The sequence below is a fragment of the Chrysochloris asiatica genome, unplaced genomic scaffold (assembly GCF_000296735.1).
Source record: "Chrysochloris asiatica unplaced genomic scaffold, ChrAsi1.0 scaffold00310, whole genome shotgun sequence".
NCBI classification, from domain to species: Eukaryota; Metazoa; Chordata; class Mammalia; order Afrosoricida; family Chrysochloridae; genus Chrysochloris; species Chrysochloris asiatica.
This window is the reverse complement of record NW_006408828.1, coordinates 2,480,477-2,499,293: the sequence shown is the minus strand read 5'-3', so window position 1 is coordinate 2,499,293 and position 18,817 is coordinate 2,480,477. Positions and strand designations below refer to the sequence as shown.

At 46.3% G+C, this 18,817-nt stretch overlaps 1 protein-coding gene and 1 pseudogene across 1 annotated transcript in view; one reads left to right on the top strand and one right to left on the bottom strand.

Moving 5' to 3' along the window:
* Nucleotides 1-822: 822 nt before the first annotated feature.
* Nucleotides 823-18,817, top strand: part of TUT1 (terminal uridylyl transferase 1, U6 snRNA-specific) — a 19,450-nt gene continuing 1,455 nt past the window's right edge. The window contains exons 1-9 of the mRNA XM_006875055.1: nt 823-954; nt 1,002-1,158; nt 2,531-2,721; nt 13,539-13,854; nt 14,355-14,455; nt 16,388-16,848; nt 17,638-17,747; nt 17,909-18,019; nt 18,189-18,281. Coding sequence (XP_006875117.1) covers nt 823-954; nt 1,002-1,158; nt 2,531-2,721; nt 13,539-13,854; nt 14,355-14,455; nt 16,388-16,848; nt 17,638-17,747; nt 17,909-18,019; nt 18,189-18,281 — 1,672 coding nt within the window. The remainder of the gene's footprint in view (nt 955-1,001; nt 1,159-2,530; nt 2,722-13,538; nt 13,855-14,354; nt 14,456-16,387; nt 16,849-17,637; nt 17,748-17,908; nt 18,020-18,188; nt 18,282-18,817) is intronic.
* LOC102814553 lies at nt 8,048-8,403 on the bottom strand (annotated as a pseudogene).

Below are 18,817 nucleotides of genomic sequence, written 5' to 3'. Positions count from 1 at the left end.
AGGAAGGGCATCCTACTATGTATGTGCTCCTTGGGCCCGGCCTTTAGAGATGGGGAACCACCTTAGCTCAAGGTCACAGACCTTGATGTGTCTGCCTCAGATCCACTCACAACGGAAATCACCCCTCCATTTTATTCAGGTTCCTGGCCCTAGGGCCTCCCTAACTCCTTTACTCACTTCCTGTCCTGAGACTACACCAGGAGGTTGTTGTTAAGTGGCTTCGCTTTAGTTCCGACTCAGCGACCCTGTATAGAGTTTCCGAGGAGCAGCTGGTGGATTAGAACCGCCGATCTTGAGGTTAACAGATTAAACTCAGCACTATCAGCTAGGGGACAGCAGCACTTCTCGCTCCAGTGTCCTCACTCTGCTGCCACCATAGCCAGTTTCTTCCGCACAGCCTTGAAGTGGGTCACTGGTTCTGGCGTTGCGTGAGTACACAACACGCAGTCCACGACCACCGAAGAAGTGGACGCAGAAATAAGGCGGTGGACCGGACAGAGCTCCCTAACCAGGGCTGGGCAGTGGTTTGGGGGTAGGCCCGGGAGGGAGAGGGTAGCAGTCCTGAGACCGTTGGGTGCCCAGGGGCAGCCCTGAGCTTTGTGGGACAAAGGGTGGAGATTGCCCACCTTCCACCTTTCCTGGCCAGGTAAATAAATGTGGGGCTGCAGGTACAACCGCATGGGTCTCTACAGTCCTGGAATGGGGACTCGGCCTGTCTGCGAGAAAGCCGGTGCCTGCCTTTGTGACTACTGTGTTGAATATTCATAACCTTATAACCAATCAACGCTAGAGTAGTTCAGAACACACCAATCGACTCACCGCATGCAGATCACATCGCAGATGGGCGGCTTTTCCCGAAGTCGGAGAGAACTCAAGAACCCAGACGAGAATCGGAACCTTGAGTGGAAGGCGCTGAGTTTCCAGAAGGGAGTCTCTTCACGAGTGCCACGTGACGTAATTTCCCGTCTCATTGGCGGAAATTGTTCGGAGCGCTTTGCTAGTCGGAGGAGCGAGTTCTGCTGGAGCCAGAAGTACTGTTATTTATTTTTTTTCGTCGGTACTGGAAAGTCGCGATGGCGGCGGTGGTGGACTCGGATATAGAATCGCTGCCGCGTGGAGGTTTCCGCTGCTGCCTCTGCCGCATTACTACCGCGAACCGTAAGGGGTGTCTAGTGAGAGGGACGGTTGCGGGCTCTTATCCTTTGGTTCTGGAGAAATTGAGGGTTGAAATCGGTTGGTAGGGGTACACACCTCTGTCTTTCTAGGGCGCCGCCCGTGCGAAAGATTGTAGAGGGCAAACTCCCATCACCTTACATCTTTCCTAAATCTCCACGACGAAACTTTAGTCACTATCGCTGTGGCACTGTAGGTTAATGCGTTGGACTGAAGTTCTGTTTGAGCTGCAAGATCGGCGGTTCAAGGTTACCCGCTGCTCCTTGGAAACCCTATACAGGCTCGCTATGAGTCGCAATCCACTCGACGGCACTTAACAACAGCAACAACAATAGGACGTCTGATCTGTGTCTGCAGGCTCTCGGCTGGGCTCTGGGGTGACGGGGGTGGCAGGACAGAGGAAAGAGTTTGCATCCAGAGAGGGAGACACTTTCAATGTTCTGTTTTATGTTTGCGGAACTGGGGCTTTATAGAGAAGGCGGTAGGCAAGCCCAGAGGCAGACTGCTGTGATGCAGCGTAAGGTACCAGTGAGGAAGAGGCAGAAGGTGCCTTAGGAAAAGCAGATAATGCCAGGGCTCATTAAAACATCAGTTCCACTTATAAAGCCTGGAATCATGATCTTCCCTAACTCTGGGGGCTTCTTCCCTTCCTTTGTGAATGACATTCTCATTTGTCCAGTAGGGCAAGCTAGAAACCTTGGCCACAGTACATCTTTCCTGGGTCTATATCTATATTGGTGACACCAAGCCTCAGACTCAAATAAAATTGAAATAATAATAGTGGCTAACTTTCCCCACCTTTGCTATATAACAGACTCTCTGCCAAGTGCTATGTCTGAATAGTACCTGTGGAAAGCTACTCTTTTTGTCTTAATTTTATAGCTGAAGAAACTGAGGTACAGCAAGGTTGATTAAGTTGCCTGAGGTTTCATATAGCTTGGCAGAGCTGGGATTGGCTTGGGTGTGTTACTTAAGATCCTGCACTTAAAATAATCACTGTACCATACTCAGCGATGGTCCATGGAGGGTCGTCTAGGGTCCCGAGGTATTTAGTTCTCTGTATAACCTGGATAAGTTAGCTAGTCATTTCTTTTACAATTTGTAGTGTTGCTGTACCTAGCTAGCTCTTGGAGATGGCTGGAGAAATATTTGTAGTGTAGGCACTTCTCCTGGGAACAGTTTGGGGAATATATTATGTAAACCAATGGACAAGAGGGGAAAGAGAAAGGAGCCAGGACTTGGTTTATTCAAAGTTCACCTTTTGAAGGATTAGTAGGACTGAGGTGCGCAGAGAGCAAGGCAAAGGCAGGTACACTGGACAGTGATTTGGGTGTCTGTCTTTTGCTTGTTTTCACAGGACCCAGTCTAGATGCCCACTTGGGAGGCCGGAAGCACCGGCACCTGGTGGAACTACGAGCTTCGCGAAAGGCCCAGGGACTTCGAAGTGTGTTTGTCAGTGGCTTTCCCCGGGATGTGGATTCTGCTCAGCTCTCTGAGTACTTTCAGGCATTTGGGCCTGTTGCTAGTGTCATCATGGATAAGGACAAGGTATAAAGAGTGACTCTGGGAATGAAGAATGAGGCGGGGGTGCCACATTCGGGATAAAACTGGCAGCCTGTTTTGGCTGCTTCCTAATGGTACTTGTCCTTGGTGGGACACCACAGTACCTAAGCTTGTCCAGTTTTGCGTGTCCCCCCTGGATTTTATCAGTTTGCCAGAATTAGTCATTAGGAGACTTGTTTGTCATTTACTTATTTAGTTAATATGTTTAGTCACTAAATATTTGTTAACTGCTGCTGGATAACGCGCTGGACCACAATGTCAGCTTGAGCCGCAAGGTCAGCAGTTCAAACTCACCAGCTGCTCCTTGTAAACCCTGTACAGGGTTGCTATGAGTCGGAACCAACTCAACGGCACTTAACAACAACAACAACTTTGCCCTAGTGTGGCACTGTAGGATAAGCACTGGACTGCTAACCACACGGACAGCGCTTCAGATCCACCAGCTGCTGCTTGGAAACCAGGGTCACTATGAATCAGAAATCAACAATAGCAACTTTTGTACTGTAAGATAGAGGGGGTTCCTGCGCACACTGAGTTTACAGTGTAGAGAAAAAAGTGTAAATTGAATGACTGCCGTGAAATGGGTGTTGTAAGAATACACCTTTGGGGAATGGGGTTGATAAACCAGATGACAGTTTATCCCTCTATCCTGAGGAGTATACTGAAGTATGTGGTTAGAAGACCTCGTCCTTACTTCTGTCAGTGTTCTTGAAACAGTTCACGTGTTGATGGTGCTGTGTTCTTCGGTCATTCTGAGGCTGTGTCTGGTTAACTCGACATGGCGTAGGTGATGCCCGAGTCTCCCAGACCTTCTAGGATGGGATCTCTTTGTGTTAGGGGTTATGTACAGCAATCCAGCAACAATGACTTCAACAAAAACGGTTCCGTTTTTCTCATGTAACTGTCCAGCCCTGAGCAGTCCGGGGTTTTGCTGCCTTTGTGTTTTGTCCTTGACAAGGCTCTCAGCTTCATCCTTGTGACAGTACTCTTGCTTCCACACTGCTGGAGGGGCAGGGGAAGGGCAGAGTACAAAAGGCTGAGTCTGGCCGCCATTCCTTTTCCCAGAAGGCCTCCTGAGTAGGCTTCAACTTAGATCTCATTGGCCAGAACGACGCCACCTGGTTACCCCTAGTGGCAGGCAGCCTGAAAATTGAAGGGTTTTTTTTTTTAAAACCTGACACATTGCTCCTCTGAATGAAATTGGGATTCTGTTATTAATTAAGAGGAGCAGAATACTTAAGGGGGGTTCAAAAAGCTCATGGAAAAATGGAATGAAAAGATGATGGAATTTTTCCATGGCCTGTTTTGAATTCTCCTTATATATTTGGTGTACAACAGTCAGTGTCTGTCCCAGGTCACTTCTTTAGAAAATCCAAATGTCCTCATGTTGTTGGTGACTTATTTCAATTGGGAAGAATTATTATTTTTTTTTATGGCCCTAAACCTCAAGTTTCTGAGGTTTCTAATTATTATAACAATAATGGTTTGGCGTTTCATTGAGCAGTTTCTCATTAGTGTACCAAGTACTATATACAGTACTTCACGTGATCCGCACAAAATCTCCGTGAGGGAGATTGTCACTGGGAAGTTAGAAGTTTGGGGATATAAGCGTTTCATTGAGCAGTTTCTCATTAGTGTACCAAGTACTATATACAGTACTTCATGTGATCCGCACAACGTCTCCGTGAGGGAGATTGTCACTGGGAAGTTAGAAGTTTGGGGATAGAAGCTTCTTCTTGAGACAGTAACAAGGTGCTTAACCTCTTGAGTTTCCGTTGCTTCATATGAAAAATGCAAGCGATGTTGTTGTTAGGTGATCTGGAGTTGATTCCGACTCATAGCAACACTATGCACAACTGAACCAAACACTGCCCGGTTGTGTGTCACGCTCACAATGGTTAGGTGTGAACCCATTGTTGTTGCCACTGTGTTAATCCATCTCTTTGGGGGGTCTTCCTCTTTTTTGCTGACCCTCCACTTTACCAAGCGTGATGTCCTTCTCCAGGGACTTGTCCCTGTTGACAACACGTCCAAAACATAAGAGATGAAGTCTTGTCATCCTGGCTTCTCAGGAACATCCTGGCTGTACTTCTTCCAACACAGATTTGTTTGTTCTTCCGGCAGCCCATGGTGCTTTTAGTGTTCCTCATCAACATCGTAATTCAAAGTCATTGATTTTTCCACTGTCTTCCTTATTCATTGTTTAACTTTCAGATGCATATGAAATGATTGAAAATACCATGGCATGAATCAGGCACAACTTAGTCCTCAAAGTGATGTTTTTTCTCTTTAACACTTTAAATAGGTCTTGGGCATCAGATTTGCTTAATGAAGTATGCCATTTGATTTCTTGACTGCTGCTTCCGGCAATGATTGTGTCTCTAAGTAAAATAAAGTCTGTGACAACTTCAGTCTTTTCTCTGTTATCATGATCTTCTTTACTGGTCTGTTGTGAGGACTTTGGTTTTCTTTACATTGAGGTGCCATCATTGTGAAGACTGTGGTCTTTGGTCTTCATCAGTAAGTATTTTGAGTGCTTTTTGCTTTCAGCAAACAAGGTTGTTGTCACCTGCGTATCGCTGATTGTTAATGAGTTTTCCTCAAATCCTGATGCTGTGTTCTTCTTTATATAATCCAGTTTCCGAGCGTATTTACTTAACACACAGATTGAATAAGTATGGGGAAAGGATATTACCCTGGCACACACCTTTCCTGATTTTAAGCCATTCAGTATCCCTTCATTCTGTTCCAACGACTACCTCTTGATTTGTGTACAGGTTCTATATGAGATCAATTAAGTGTTCTGGAATACTCATTCTTCACAATGTTATTCATAGCGTGTTATGATCCACAAGCTTTTGCATAGTCAATAAAGCACAAGTAAATAGCTTTCAGCTGTTCTCTGCTTTCAGCCAAGATCCATCTGATGTCAGCAATGATAATCCCACATTCCACATTGTATTCTGAATGTGGCTTGAATTTCTCGCAGCTTCCTGTCAATGTAATTAGGCAGCTGTTTTTGTATTGTCTTCAGCAAAATTTTACTTGCGTGTGATATTAATATTGCTTGATGATGTCCACATTCTGTTGGGTCACCTGTCTTTGGAATGGTCACAAATATGGATCTCTTCCAATCAGTTGGCCAGGTAGTGGTCTTCTAGATTTCTTGGCATCGCATTAGTTTGTTGAAACATTTCAGTTGGTATTCAGTCAGTTCCTTTACCCCAGTGCTTTCAGTGCAGCTTGGACTTCGTCCTTCATAGGTTCTTCTTACCATAGGTTCTTGGTCCTTGTTACCTCTTGAAATGATTGAGAATTGACCAATTCTTTTTGGTACCGTGTATTTCTTTCATTTTCTTTTGATACGTCGTGTGTCATGAAGCATTTTGCCCATTGTATCCCCCCAGTTCTTTCAGTTGGAGAAATGCTGAGGATGGTTTTCTTTTTTGGTTTTCTAATTCCAGGTCTTCTCACATTTCTCAAGCTGCATTTGAAATTTTTGTTCAGCTCTTTGACTTCATCATTTCCTGCAGTCACTGAAGCTTCTCTACATTCAAGAGCAGCTTTTCTGACAGCCATTTGTTCTTTTCTTTCTGTACTGGTTTTGACCTTTTGTGTTTGTTCTTGATGCATGATACCTTAGATGTCATCCCACAACTCTTCTGGTCTTTGGTCATTAGTGTTTAGTGCATCAAATCTGTTCTTGAGATGGTCTCTAAATTCAGATGGCATATATGGAGTCCTGGTGTGGCACCGTGGGCTAATGCACTGGACTGCAAAGTCATTTTGAACCACAAGGTCAGTGGTTCAAGCTCACCAGCTTCTCCTTGGAAACCTTATACAGGGGTACTATGGCTCAGAACCGACTTCACAGCACTTAACAACAACAACAAACTCAAGGTCGTCTTTTGGCTCTTGTGGATTTATTTTAGTTTTCTCTAGCTTCATGCTGAACTTGCAGATGAGCAGTTGCTCGTCGTTCGCACAGTTGGCCCCTGGCCTGAGTTTGACTGATGATGTTGAACTTCTCCATCATCTGTTCACATAAATATAGTCAATTTGATTCTTATGTATTCCACCTGGTGAGGTCTACATGTATACCTGCAGTTTATGTTGTTGAAAAATGTATTTGCAATGAGTAAGTGATCTTGCAAAATTCTGCCATGTGATCTCTAGCACTGTTTATATCACCAAGGTCGTACTTTCCAACTACTAATCCCTCCTCTTTCTTTCCAACTTTCACATTCTAATCTCCAGTAATTATCAGTGCATCTTGACTTGGATGTTTGATTAATTTCGGAATGAAGACGTTGGTAGAATTCTTCAGTTTTATCATTGGCTTTAATTGTTGTTGCATAAATTTGAATAATAGTGGTATTAACTTTTCTTTCTTGTGGTGGATGAGTATTATCATCTCACCGACAACACTGTATTTCAAGATCTTGAAATGCTCTTTCTGGTGATGAATGGGACGCCATTCTGCAATTTGTTATTTCCGGCATAGTAAAGCATGTGATTGTTTAATTCAAAGTGACCAATAGCAGTCCATTGCAACTCACTAATGCCTAGGACATTGATCTTTATGCACTCCATTTCGTTTTTGATTGTTTCTCATTTTCCTTGATTCATATTTTGTACCTTTCACATTCTGAATATTATTGAATGTTTATAGCAGTTTCTTCTCATTTGAAGTGTGGCCCAGCAACAGAGGAAGGCCCTGAAAGTCTTACTCCATCCATGTCATTAGAGTCAACGCTGGAGGAGGCAGCTCTTCTCCAGTCGTATTCGGAGTGCCTTCCAACCTGAGAGGCTCGTCTGCAGGCATTCTGTCATACCAGTCCCACTGCTAGTCATAAGGCTTTCAGTGTCTAACCATTCAGAAATGTCTGTCTCGCTTTCCTAATCTGTTTTACTCTGGAAGCTCTGCTGAAACCTGCCCACTGTGGGTGACCCAGCTGGTATTGACAATACTGGTGGCGTAGCTTCCAGCATTCCAGTAACACATGGGCCACCACAGTCAGACACACCGACACAGGAGTGGTGGAAAATGCAAATAGTAATACATACTTTACAGGAGTCCTGGTGTGGTGCTGTGGGCTAATGCTTTGGACTGCAAAGTCAGTTGAACCCCAAAGTTGGTGGTTCAGGCTCACCAGCCACTCCTCGGCAACTCTATACAGGGTCGCTATGGGTAAGAACTGTGAACACACTTAAAAACAACAGGAATCCTAGGCATCTTAGGCAAAGTCATGTGAAGTGCTTGGTATAGAAACACTCAACAGACAGTCATTCTTGGTGGGGACCGAATCTGCTAACCCTGGCCTCCGTGAAGTCTTCTGTAAGGTTCTCTTTTTCTGTCTTGATAATAGAGCAACTGGGTCATCTGACCCTTTCTCTTCCTGCCTCCTCCCAGTTCAAAAGGCTTGTATTGCTTAGTAGCCAGCATTCTCTTAGATCTGCAACATTCAAGTCTCAACACAGTCTTCTTTGTCATTTTAGCCCTTTTCTGGAAAATGGGCTTATGCACTTTGCCTCCTGTCATAATCCCGCTGTTCCCAGGCATATAGAGAATCTTTGCCCTGGTTGTATTGTGTCTGTTACTTTATGGGGTTGGTGCTGGCCACACTTCTTACATAAAGTCTGGCAGCTTTTAGGAACATTCATCATGTTTGTGGGAGCGCTATTGGCACAATAACAGTTTCAGTAATGGCCGGGGAAAGATGGCAGAGAGACAGACGCCCTGAGCCCACCCTCTGCAACAAAGACTCGAGAGACCGAGTGAAACAGATACAGGTGGTGGTCCCGGAACCTGGAGCATCAAGGGATGGGACAGAGAGGTGGTTTCAGTGCCAACTGGAAGATGAAGTGGAACAGGAGTGGTGAGAGAGAAGACACATGGCAGCGTCTGGGCGGGCTGGAGCAGCTCGACCATCCATTTTTGGCTATTTTGAGCAGCTGTTCATATGGCAGTCTGCAGGCACAGGATGTGGCTGGAGGTTGGTGGCACACAGTACAGTTTTCCCTTGTTTTTGCGCCCTGAACTATACTAACAAACAGTGATTGGGGAACTAACTGTTCACATTTCCAGTCTCTACCACATCCATCAGGAGGCAGGCGGCGGCGAGTGCATGAGAATAAGCCAATATCCAATCATCAGTCAGATGTGAATACAGCCCCACAGTGTCTCCGAGAAAACAGTTTCAGCTTACATGAAGAAACAAAGTGACCAAAATACAGAGTCAGAAAATATAACACCCGGAATGGTATTGGAACTACCTGATAAAGAATTTCAAAGAATGCTAATAAGACAACTTTAACCAACATATAGACGGATCAAGAAACCAGATGAAATCAAGGAAAACATGGACAAAATTTTAGAAGAACTCAGGAAACAAACTGGTGGTCGGGAGGAGATGATGGAGTAGGCAGATGTGCTGAGCAGACCCCCTGCAACACAGATGGGAGGACAAGTAAAGTCAATCCAGATGGTAATCCTGGACACTGAGCTTCAGAAGATAGGACAGAGGTGGACTGAGGCTGACTGAAGAGGAAGCTGAACAGGAGTTGTGAGCGAGAAGAAAACCAGGCGGCTGTCAGCGGGTATGCAGGGAGGCAGCCATCTTGAGCTTTTGCAAGTGGCTGTTGATACAGCAGCCTGTGGGCACAGGGCTGGGTGGCAGGCGGGAGACAAGAGGGATGCAGTCTTCTCTTGTTCTCATGCTCTCCTGGTAGCCCCTCCCACCATCACCTACACAGCAGCTAGTGGCACCCTCTTCTGCCCAGCCTCGGCCTAGGGTTCTGGAGGTATGTGAACCTGCCCTGAATGATGCTACACAGCGAACCAAGAACTGTGTTCAGACTTCCTTCTAGGCTCTACCACATCTGCCAGGAGACAGGTGGTGAATGTCTGAGAACACACCAACGTACAACCATCAATTCAATATAAACACAGTAACATTACAAGGTCTCAGAGAAATCAGACAGTTTCTGCTTATGTGAAGAAACAAGACAGAGTGCCTCAAACAAGTGACCAAAATATAGAGCCAGACAATATAATACCAGAATCAGAATCAGAACTACTGGATTAGGAATGCTATTTACTGACCTTCAGTGATTGAGAAAAAGTTCGACGAAAGCGAGGAAGAAGTCAGGGAACTAATACAAGAACAAGCTGACAAAATAAATGGAAACTTGGAAGCCATAAAAAAATAGCAATTACCGAGCCAGAAGATTAATACTAAAATTTCAGAAATAGAATTGAAAGGACAAAATAGAATTGAACCAATGGAAGGTTAAAGAAGTGAGCTTGAAGACAAATCTCTCAATACTCATCTTTGAGAGGAACAATCAGAAAAAAGAATCTGAATAAAGCCTAAGGTTTATGTGGGACACCATCAGGAGGAATGGAGTGGCGCTGCAGGTTAATGCGCTGGTCTGCAAGTTCGGTCTGAACCATACGGTTGGTGGTTCAGGCTCACCAGCCAGTTCTTGGAAATCCTATACCGGGTTGCAGTGAGTCGGAACTGACTTGATGGTACTTATCAACAACAATAATATCAAGAGAAATAGAGTCCTGGTGTGGCACTGTGAGATAAAGTACTGGACCACAAGGTCAGTTTGAACCACAAGGTCGGCAGTTCAGACTCACCAGCCGCTACTTGGAAGCCCTATAAAGAGTTGTTATGAGTTGGAAACAACTCTACAGCATGTAACAACAACAGTCCAGAGGAGTAACTTATGTGTGATTGAATTCTAGAACGGTAGCATATAAAACCATAGAGACAATTGTTTAAGAGTTGCTGGAATAAAACTTCCCTAAACTACCAGCTGTTCGCAGGAGAAACATGAGGCTTTCTGCTCCTGTAAAGAGTTACAGCCCTGGAAACCCTGCACAGGGTCACTATGAGTTGGAACCGACTCCACAGCATATAACCACCACCACCATCATGAAAGATGAGAAGGTAGCCATTCAAGAAGTTAAATGAACTCCAAAACAGGATAGACTGCCAAAGAAAATCACCAAGAAGTTATAATCAAACGTTTCATAAGCAAAGACGAATCCTGAGAGCAGCTAAGGGGAAAAATGAAAAGTTACCTACAAAGGAAAACGAATAAGACTAATAAACTGTAATTTCTCAGCAGAATCCATGCAGCCAAGATATATGGGATGACACATATAAAACTGTAAGAAAAAAATTGCCAATTAATAATTATACACCCAGCAAATTGTCCATCAAATATGATGGCAAAATTAGGTCATTTCCATATAAACTACAAAAACCAGACCAACCTTTACAAAAAAAAATACTAAAGGCAGTTATTTGTGCAAAGAACCTACTACAAAGAACCACCTGAGAATAACATGTGACAATTATCACCCACATTAAACTGAGATATGGAAATATTAAAGACAAATCTACAAGACTAAAAACAGAGAACCAGAGATACGGTTGCAACAGCCGTAAAATAAAGAGGGAATAATGTAGTTACAGAATTTCCAAATGAAGAAGAAATCACATAGATTTCAAGAAAAAAATAAACCTGACTGTCACTCTAAAAACTAGAGCAAGCCTTACTCCTAACCCTAATCCTAGCATAACCCTAACACTAAATGAAATCCTAGGCTTAGCCTAGATCATGTCCTAGCCCTAACCCTAACTCTCATTCTTACTCCTCCCCCCAATAAAAAATCTCAGGTGGTTGAGAGAAACATGTACATACAGACAAGCCAGGCAAAAGGACATCTAATTTTAGCTGGGGCTTTGCTTCCAAATGTGATGTTGGAACTTGAGCCTGGTGAGCTTGTAGCTCCTCGGAAGCACAAGACAGCCCAGAGCAGGGCCACGTGGCTGTCTTCTCCCTCGGTTTCACGCTGGTTCTTTGCTGCTCTGTTAGGGGTGAAGGCCAGATGAAGATGGTAAAGGCCAGATGATTTGAAGCCAATAGGCGCCACTGAATTCTTGCCAACATTAGGTAACTCTCAATACTTTAAAGTATGAACATGTCAGTGGCATTTGATACATTCACAGCATTTTGTAACCACCAACGTTGTCTAGTTCCAAAACATTGCCATCACCCCAAATCACATCTTGATGTGATTAAGCACTTCCTTCCCATTCTGCTCTTCCTCAAGCCCCAGGCAACTGTGGGTCAGCTTTGTGTCTCTGTGGGTTTGCCTGTCATGAACATTTCACACAAATGGGAGTATACAGTATGTGACCTCTTTGCACATTTAGCCTCTTTTCATTTAGCATGTTTTCGAGGTTCATCAGATTGGTGCATGTATCAAATAAAAAGTTTTTAATTTCTGTGAAGTTCAATTTCCTTGTTTCTTTGGTTGTTTATGACTGAAGTGTTGAGTCTAAGAAATGATTGTCTAATACAGGTCACAAAGTTCTACACTGAGATTCTGAGAGCTGTAGTTGTAGTTCATACACTTACATATTTGGTCCATTTTGAGTTGAATTTTATCTAATGGTGTGAGCTAGCTCTGCTTCTTTTGCATGGTGGTGGTTATGTGCCGTGGAGCCAGTTCCGACTCATGGTGCCCCTGTATAGGGTTTCTGAGGCTTTAAATCTTTATGGGACTGGAAAACCTTATCTTTCTCCTGTGGAACAGCTGGTAGTTTCATACTGCTGTATCTGAGGTTAGCAGCCCGATTCGTAACCACTATGCTACCAGATGATGTCCATTTTCTTAGCCTGGTGTATTGTGAAGGCTCCTTTTCCTATTGGATTATCTTGGCACCCTTGTCAGAAATGCGTTGATATCTTAGAGGTTTCTTTCTGAACGCTAAATGCCATTCCTTCCATCTCAGTGTCTCTATTCCAGCACCACACTGCTGTGACGACTGCTGATGTTGTCAAGTGCTGTAGAGTTGCTTCTAACTCATAGTGACCTTGTATAGGGTTTCTGAGGAGCATCCTGTAGGTTTGAACTGCCAACCTTGTGATTAGCAGTCCAGTGCTGGTCCTACAGTGCCACACCAGAAGTATGTGATGTTGTTGTTGTCATGTGCTGTGGAGTTGGTTCTGACTTACAGCGACCCTGTACGGGGTTTCTGAGGCTGTAAATCTTTATGGGAGCAGAAAGCCCCATCTTTCTCCCGCGGAACAGCTGGCAGTTTCAAACTGCTGACCCTGTGGCTCGCAGCCCGATTCATAACCACTACGCTACCAGAGCTCCTTAGGAGTCTGTGATAGGGGTACTTTTTTTATAAGCAGCTTGAGACTCCAGTTTTATCACTGGACAGGACTCAAAAGAAATGGTCTTCTACCCCAAGGCAGGCCTATTTTTCCTGCCCCAGCTCACACTATATCCTAAAGAAATGCAATGACTCAGTGAGTATCATGGAACTCAACCAAATTCCAGGAGTGTGGCGGCCACATCGCTGATATTCCTAGATTGTCAATTCCTCGGAAATTAGGGATGTTTGTTCATAATCACGCGTGCTACAGTGTACATTACATAGATTCTTAGTAACCATCAGAAGTGTCTAGTTAAACCCGGAAGAGTCAGGGTGGGTCTCAGTATAACCTGTGAATACATGGAGAGTGAAATGAGGAACATATTCACCTGTTTCTCTGGTTGCATATGCTTTAAGTGTCGTAGACAAGTAATTAATACGGAATGATGAAATAGCGAAAAGGACTTCCCGTGGCAGATTGGGGTGAGAGTAAAGCATGTGGGGAGCACTGAGGGAGAGGACTGCTTTGCTGACCTTTCTCTGTTTTTATGGAAACAGCACATACTCCCGATTCATGGGCTCATCCCCATGTCACTGCGTGTTGTCATTCCCCAGGGCGTGTTTGCCATTGTGGAGATGGGGGACGTGGCTGCCCGGGAGGCCGTTTTGTCCCAGCCCCAGCACAGCCTGGAAGGACGTCGCCTGCGGGTCCGGCCCCGGGAGCAGAAGGAGTTCCAGTGTCCAGCTTCCAAGTCCCCCAAAGGAGCGGCCCCTGACAGTCAGCAGCTGGTCAGAGCATTAGCTGAGGCGTCGGACGTGGGGGCACAAATGGTCAGGCTCGTGGGCCTGAGGGAGCTGTCCGAGGCTGAGCGGCAGCTCCGGAACCTCGTGCTAGCCCTCATGCAAGAGGTTTTCACAGAGTTCTTCCCTGGTAAGTGTCCCCGCCTGAGCCCTCCCACAGCACCCATGATGGAATTCCAGATCCCTGGTGGTGCAGTGCTTAAGCTCCCGACTGCTACCCGGAAGGCCAGCAGTTCAAACCCAGCAGCTACTCCCTAGGAGACCTGTATGATGGTTTGCTTCCATTAAGACGGAGCCCCTTGGGCTCTGTGGGGCAGTTCTGCTGTCCTGTGACTGTGAGTCGGAATCGAGTTGACGACAGCAGGGTTTTGGTTTTGGTGGCGCAGTGGTCTAAGTACTCGCTTGCCCACCAGAAGGCTGATGGCTTGAACTCCCCAGCTGTTCCCCAGAAGAAAGCTGTGGCAGTCTGCTTTCATTAAGACTACAGCCTGGAACCCCATGGGGCAGTTCTAGTCTGTCTCCGAGGGTCACTCCCAGTCCATTTGACTTCATGGTTGTTAGGGTGTGTTCTCCCACTCCGTACCCCCCACTCCAATGTCTGCTGACCTTTATTCTCTGCTCCGCACCCAGGCTGTGTGGTCTGTCCTTTTGGCTCTTCCATAAACAGCTTTGACGTCCATGGCTGTGATCTGGACCTCTTCCTGGATCTGGGTGACGTAGAGGAGCCTCAGGTGAGTAGAGTCAGTGTGAATGGTCAGTTTAGAGCCATGGCCTCTTGGTAGCCATGTCACTGTGGGCTAGTACTGACCTCCCCAGGCTTCGGCCTTATCTGTAAAGTGAGACAATGGACCAGCCTGAACGGCTGACGGTGGAGGAACAGGAGAATGGATGGATAGTAGACAGAGTGAAGAGGAATTGACAAGGGATAGATGGTCATTGTAACAGGAAAAAACAGCCGCCAGATTTCAGATTCGCATGTATAATATGATCTTATTTTGGTCAAATAATAAAAAGATACACAAAAAGACGAATTTTTGAATACATATATATATACATATATATATAGCTTGTTTCTAGTCCTGTTATGGCACTGTAAAATTAACACTGAACTGCAAGTTGGTTTGAACCTCAAGGTTGGTGGTTCGAACCCACTAACTGCTCCTGGAACCCACCCTATACGGGGTTGCTCTGAGTCGGAACTGACTTGAAGGCTTTAAGTGTCGTAGACAAGTAACAACAACAGATTTTCTAGTGTACAGATTCTGCTTCTCTAGAACCCAACCCAACCCAACCCAGGACCATCGAGTCAGTTCTGATTCATAGCGTCCCTGTGGGACAGAGCCCAGCTGCCGTGCAGGGGTTCCCAGGCTGCCATCTTTATGGAAGAAGCCTGGTGGGTGGTGCAGTGCTTAAGTGTCTGGTTGCTAATCACCAGCCGCTCTCTGGGAGAAGGTTGTGGCAATCTGCTTCCATAAAGATCGACAGCCTTGGAAACCCTCTGTCTTAGAGGGTTGCTGTGAGCTGGAGTTGATGGGTAACTGGTTTTGGGTTGATCTTTACAAAGCAGATTACATTTTTTTCCCAGGAGCTGTTGGTGGATTCAAATCACTGGCCTTTCCTTTAGCCACAGAGCACTTAACGTCTGTACCACCAGTCATCCTGTTTTGGGGATGATGTTGTTGTTAGGTTCCGTGGAGTCAGTACTGACTCATAGCATCCTTATTTATGCACCGTAGAATGAAACACTGCCCGATCCTGCACTAATTTCACACTCGTTGCTACGTTTGAGCCCATTGCTGTTGCCACTGTGCCAATCCATCTCATTGGGGACCTTCCTCTTTTTCATTGACCCTCCCGTTTACCAAGCATGATGTCCTTCTCCACGGACTGGTCCCTCTTGATAACATGTCCAAAGTATGAGAGACGAAGTCTGGCCATCCTGGCTTCTGAGGAACATTCTGACTGCACTTCTTCCAACACAGATTGGTTTGTTCTTCTGGCAGTCCATGGTACTTTTCATATTCTCCTGCAACACCATAACTCAAATGCATAAATTTGTCTATGGTCTTCCTTATTCACTGTCCAGCATTCACATGCAGATGAGGCGATTGAAGATACCGTGGTTTGGGTCAGGCATACCTTTGTCTTCAAACTGACTAGGAAAGGTTTTTTTTAAAAAAACATTTATGATTTCTAAACCATTAGAAAGTAGGTTGTCCACCAAGCCCCATTACCCCTAGTATTTCAGTTGTGCTCTCGGTGTTGAGCACAGTGCAGTGATCCAATTGAGAACAGTTTGAGACTGATCCAAGACTTTAGCCTACAGTCCACACGCTATAATTTTGTCAGCTGTCTCTGGGGTGAACTGTTGTGTTGTGTCTTTCGTCTCCTTTGATCTGGAACAGTTCCTCGACTTGTTTCGTCTTTTGTGACAATGATAATTTTGAAGGAAACAGGCCATTTACTTTATGGAATTGAAAGGTTACTTTCATTTTTTACTATGGTGAAGACTGAATGAGTAAATACATGTGGGCCCTCAGAATAGGGCCTAACACATAATGTCTTGCAAGCTGTACATGTTAGCTATTGTGATTCTGTGAACAGGAATGTCCTTGGTTGGGGGACGGCAGGAGAGACATTCACTTGCTCTTTTCTGCCCACAGCCAGCCCCAAAGGCTCCAGACTCTCCATCGCTGGACTCAGCCCTTGCTTCACCTCTGGATTCTCAAGCCCTGGCTTGCCTCTCAGCCTCCTCTCCCAGCTCACAGCCACCAGCTTCTCCCCAAGAAGCCCTGGACTTTGAAACCCCTTCCTCTTCCCTAGCACCCCAGACTCCTGACTCGGCGTTGGCCTCTGAGACCCTGGCCTCTCCCGATTCCCTGCCTCCAGCGTCTCCACTGCAGGACAGGGGAGAGGGAGACCTGGGGAAGTCTCTGGAATTAGCAGAGGCCTTGAAAGGAGAGACAGCTGAAGGGGGAGCCATGCTGGAGCTGGTGGGATCCATTCTTCGGCGCTGTGTGCCTGGGGTGTACCGCGTCCAGACTCTCCCTTCTGCCCGATGCCCTGTGGTCAAGTTCTGCCATCGGCCCTCAGGTCTCCATGGGGACGTCTCACTCAGTAACCGGTACCTTTGCAGGGGGTTAGTGGTGGTTGGGGAAGGCCCGCTGAGAATTCTGGGATGGAGGGAGGAAGTGCTAGTTCAGGATGCCCCTGGACCTGCTGAGCCCTGCAGTGTGGCCCGTCTGCTTCTCATCTCCTTTTGTCTGCCTTCCAGGTCCGTGTTCTTTGTTTTGTTTTGATTTATGGGAAATCACTGCCACTAAGCTTGTCTTTTTCTCTTCGTTTCTTCATTTCAGTGTACTTACAGAGTACTCCTTGGAATCCTATTCTTTAACTTTTCTTGTGAATTGAGTGAAAGTCTACACATCATCAGTCCCACATTCAACAAATCATACACTTCGTGTCATTACAATGGTTACAACCCTTTCATGTCCCATAAGTTAACAGAATTTACCTCTATTCACTGTATGGAATACAATTTTTAAGGGATGTGAAAAATGGTCTCACGGTTGAATATGTTTGGGAAATACTGTTTAAATGGGAATGAGTTTTGTCCTTTCTCTTCTTCCTGTCTTTGTTTCTTTGACTATACTGAAGGCTGGAAGCAGCTATGTAATACTTTGTGAGTGTCCGAGGCAGGCGTAGAGGATGTATTGTTTGCCACACTCGTTTCCTCGCCTTTGCACTTCTTGCAACACCTTTGTTTTGAGCAGCCCTTCGGGAACCCCCCTTCTGGTCTCCAGACTCCAGCTGGCCTTGGTTCCACAAGTCTGGCATGAGAGCCGGGGTGAGAGAGAGCTCAGCGGGTCCCAGCCCTGAGAACCCTGACACCCTTGTCTTCCCTTCGTATCAGGCTGGCCCTGCATAACTCCCGCTTCCTGAGTCTTTGCTCCGAGCTGGATGGGCGAGTCCGGCCCCTAGTGTACACCCTGCGCTGCTGGGCTCAGGGTCGGGGGCTGTCAGGTGAGGACCAATCAGGACAGGTTTGGGGCTCAGTTGGTGTGAGGATAAAGGACATCTGGGAGAGAGTGGGGGCAGGTACAGGAGCCGATGTTAGGAGCACTGCTGTGGAAACGGTGCGTGGGCATCTGGCCCCTAACTGGAATTACTGATTATTCACTTAGGGAGCGGCCCCCTTCTCAATAACTACGCCTTGACTTTGCTCGTCATCTATTTCCTTCAGACCAGAGACCCTCCTGTGTTGCCCACTGTGTCCCAGCTCATCCAGAAAGCAGGTGCGGTAACTCGGCCTCACCCCTCGTGAGCTCGTTAGCCTCCTCTGTCTGTCTCTTTGTTTCCCCTTCTTCTCATAGATAACACTAAGCTGTGAGAATTCAGTCTCTCCTCATCCCTGTCACTCATCCCCACATTCCCAGTCTGACCCACACCCTTCTTCTTTCACAGGTGAGGGAGAACAGGTGGAGGTTGACGGCTGGGACTGTAGCATCCCCCGGGATGCCTCGAGACTGGAGCCCAGCCCCAATGTGGAGCCCCTCAGTAAGTTTCCGGAGCCTGGGAGCGACACCAGTGACAGTATTAATCCCAGCAGTGGTGGCATTGTCACATGCTTACTGTGTTCTCACTCCTGCTCCATGGGACAGTGAGCCCTGTTACTATTGTTTAACAAGCCTTGGAGCAGTCGCTGGTTCACCTGAGGCTACACTCTGGGCAGAGGAAGGAGCTGCTTCTGGGGGAGGGCATCACTGGGGGCGCACAGCCAGGGGCTTGACTGCTTGTGTAGAGGGATTAGAGAAGTTGAGGGTCTGTCCTGCTGCAGCAGTAGCTCTGGGTCCAGCCTTTACCTGTTTCCATGGAGTCACATCTGCCCCCAGGGTTTCCGAGGTAGCCGGTTAATAAAAGCAGACCGCCACATCTCTCCCCGTGCAGTGGCTGATAGATTCAGATCGCTAACTTTTCAGTTAGCAGGCGAGCACTTAACCACTGCGCACCCAGGGCTCATTTCTGGCCTATGTTGTTGTTGTTAAATGCCTTTTGAGTCGGGTCCGACCCATAGCGACCCTGTACAGGGTTTC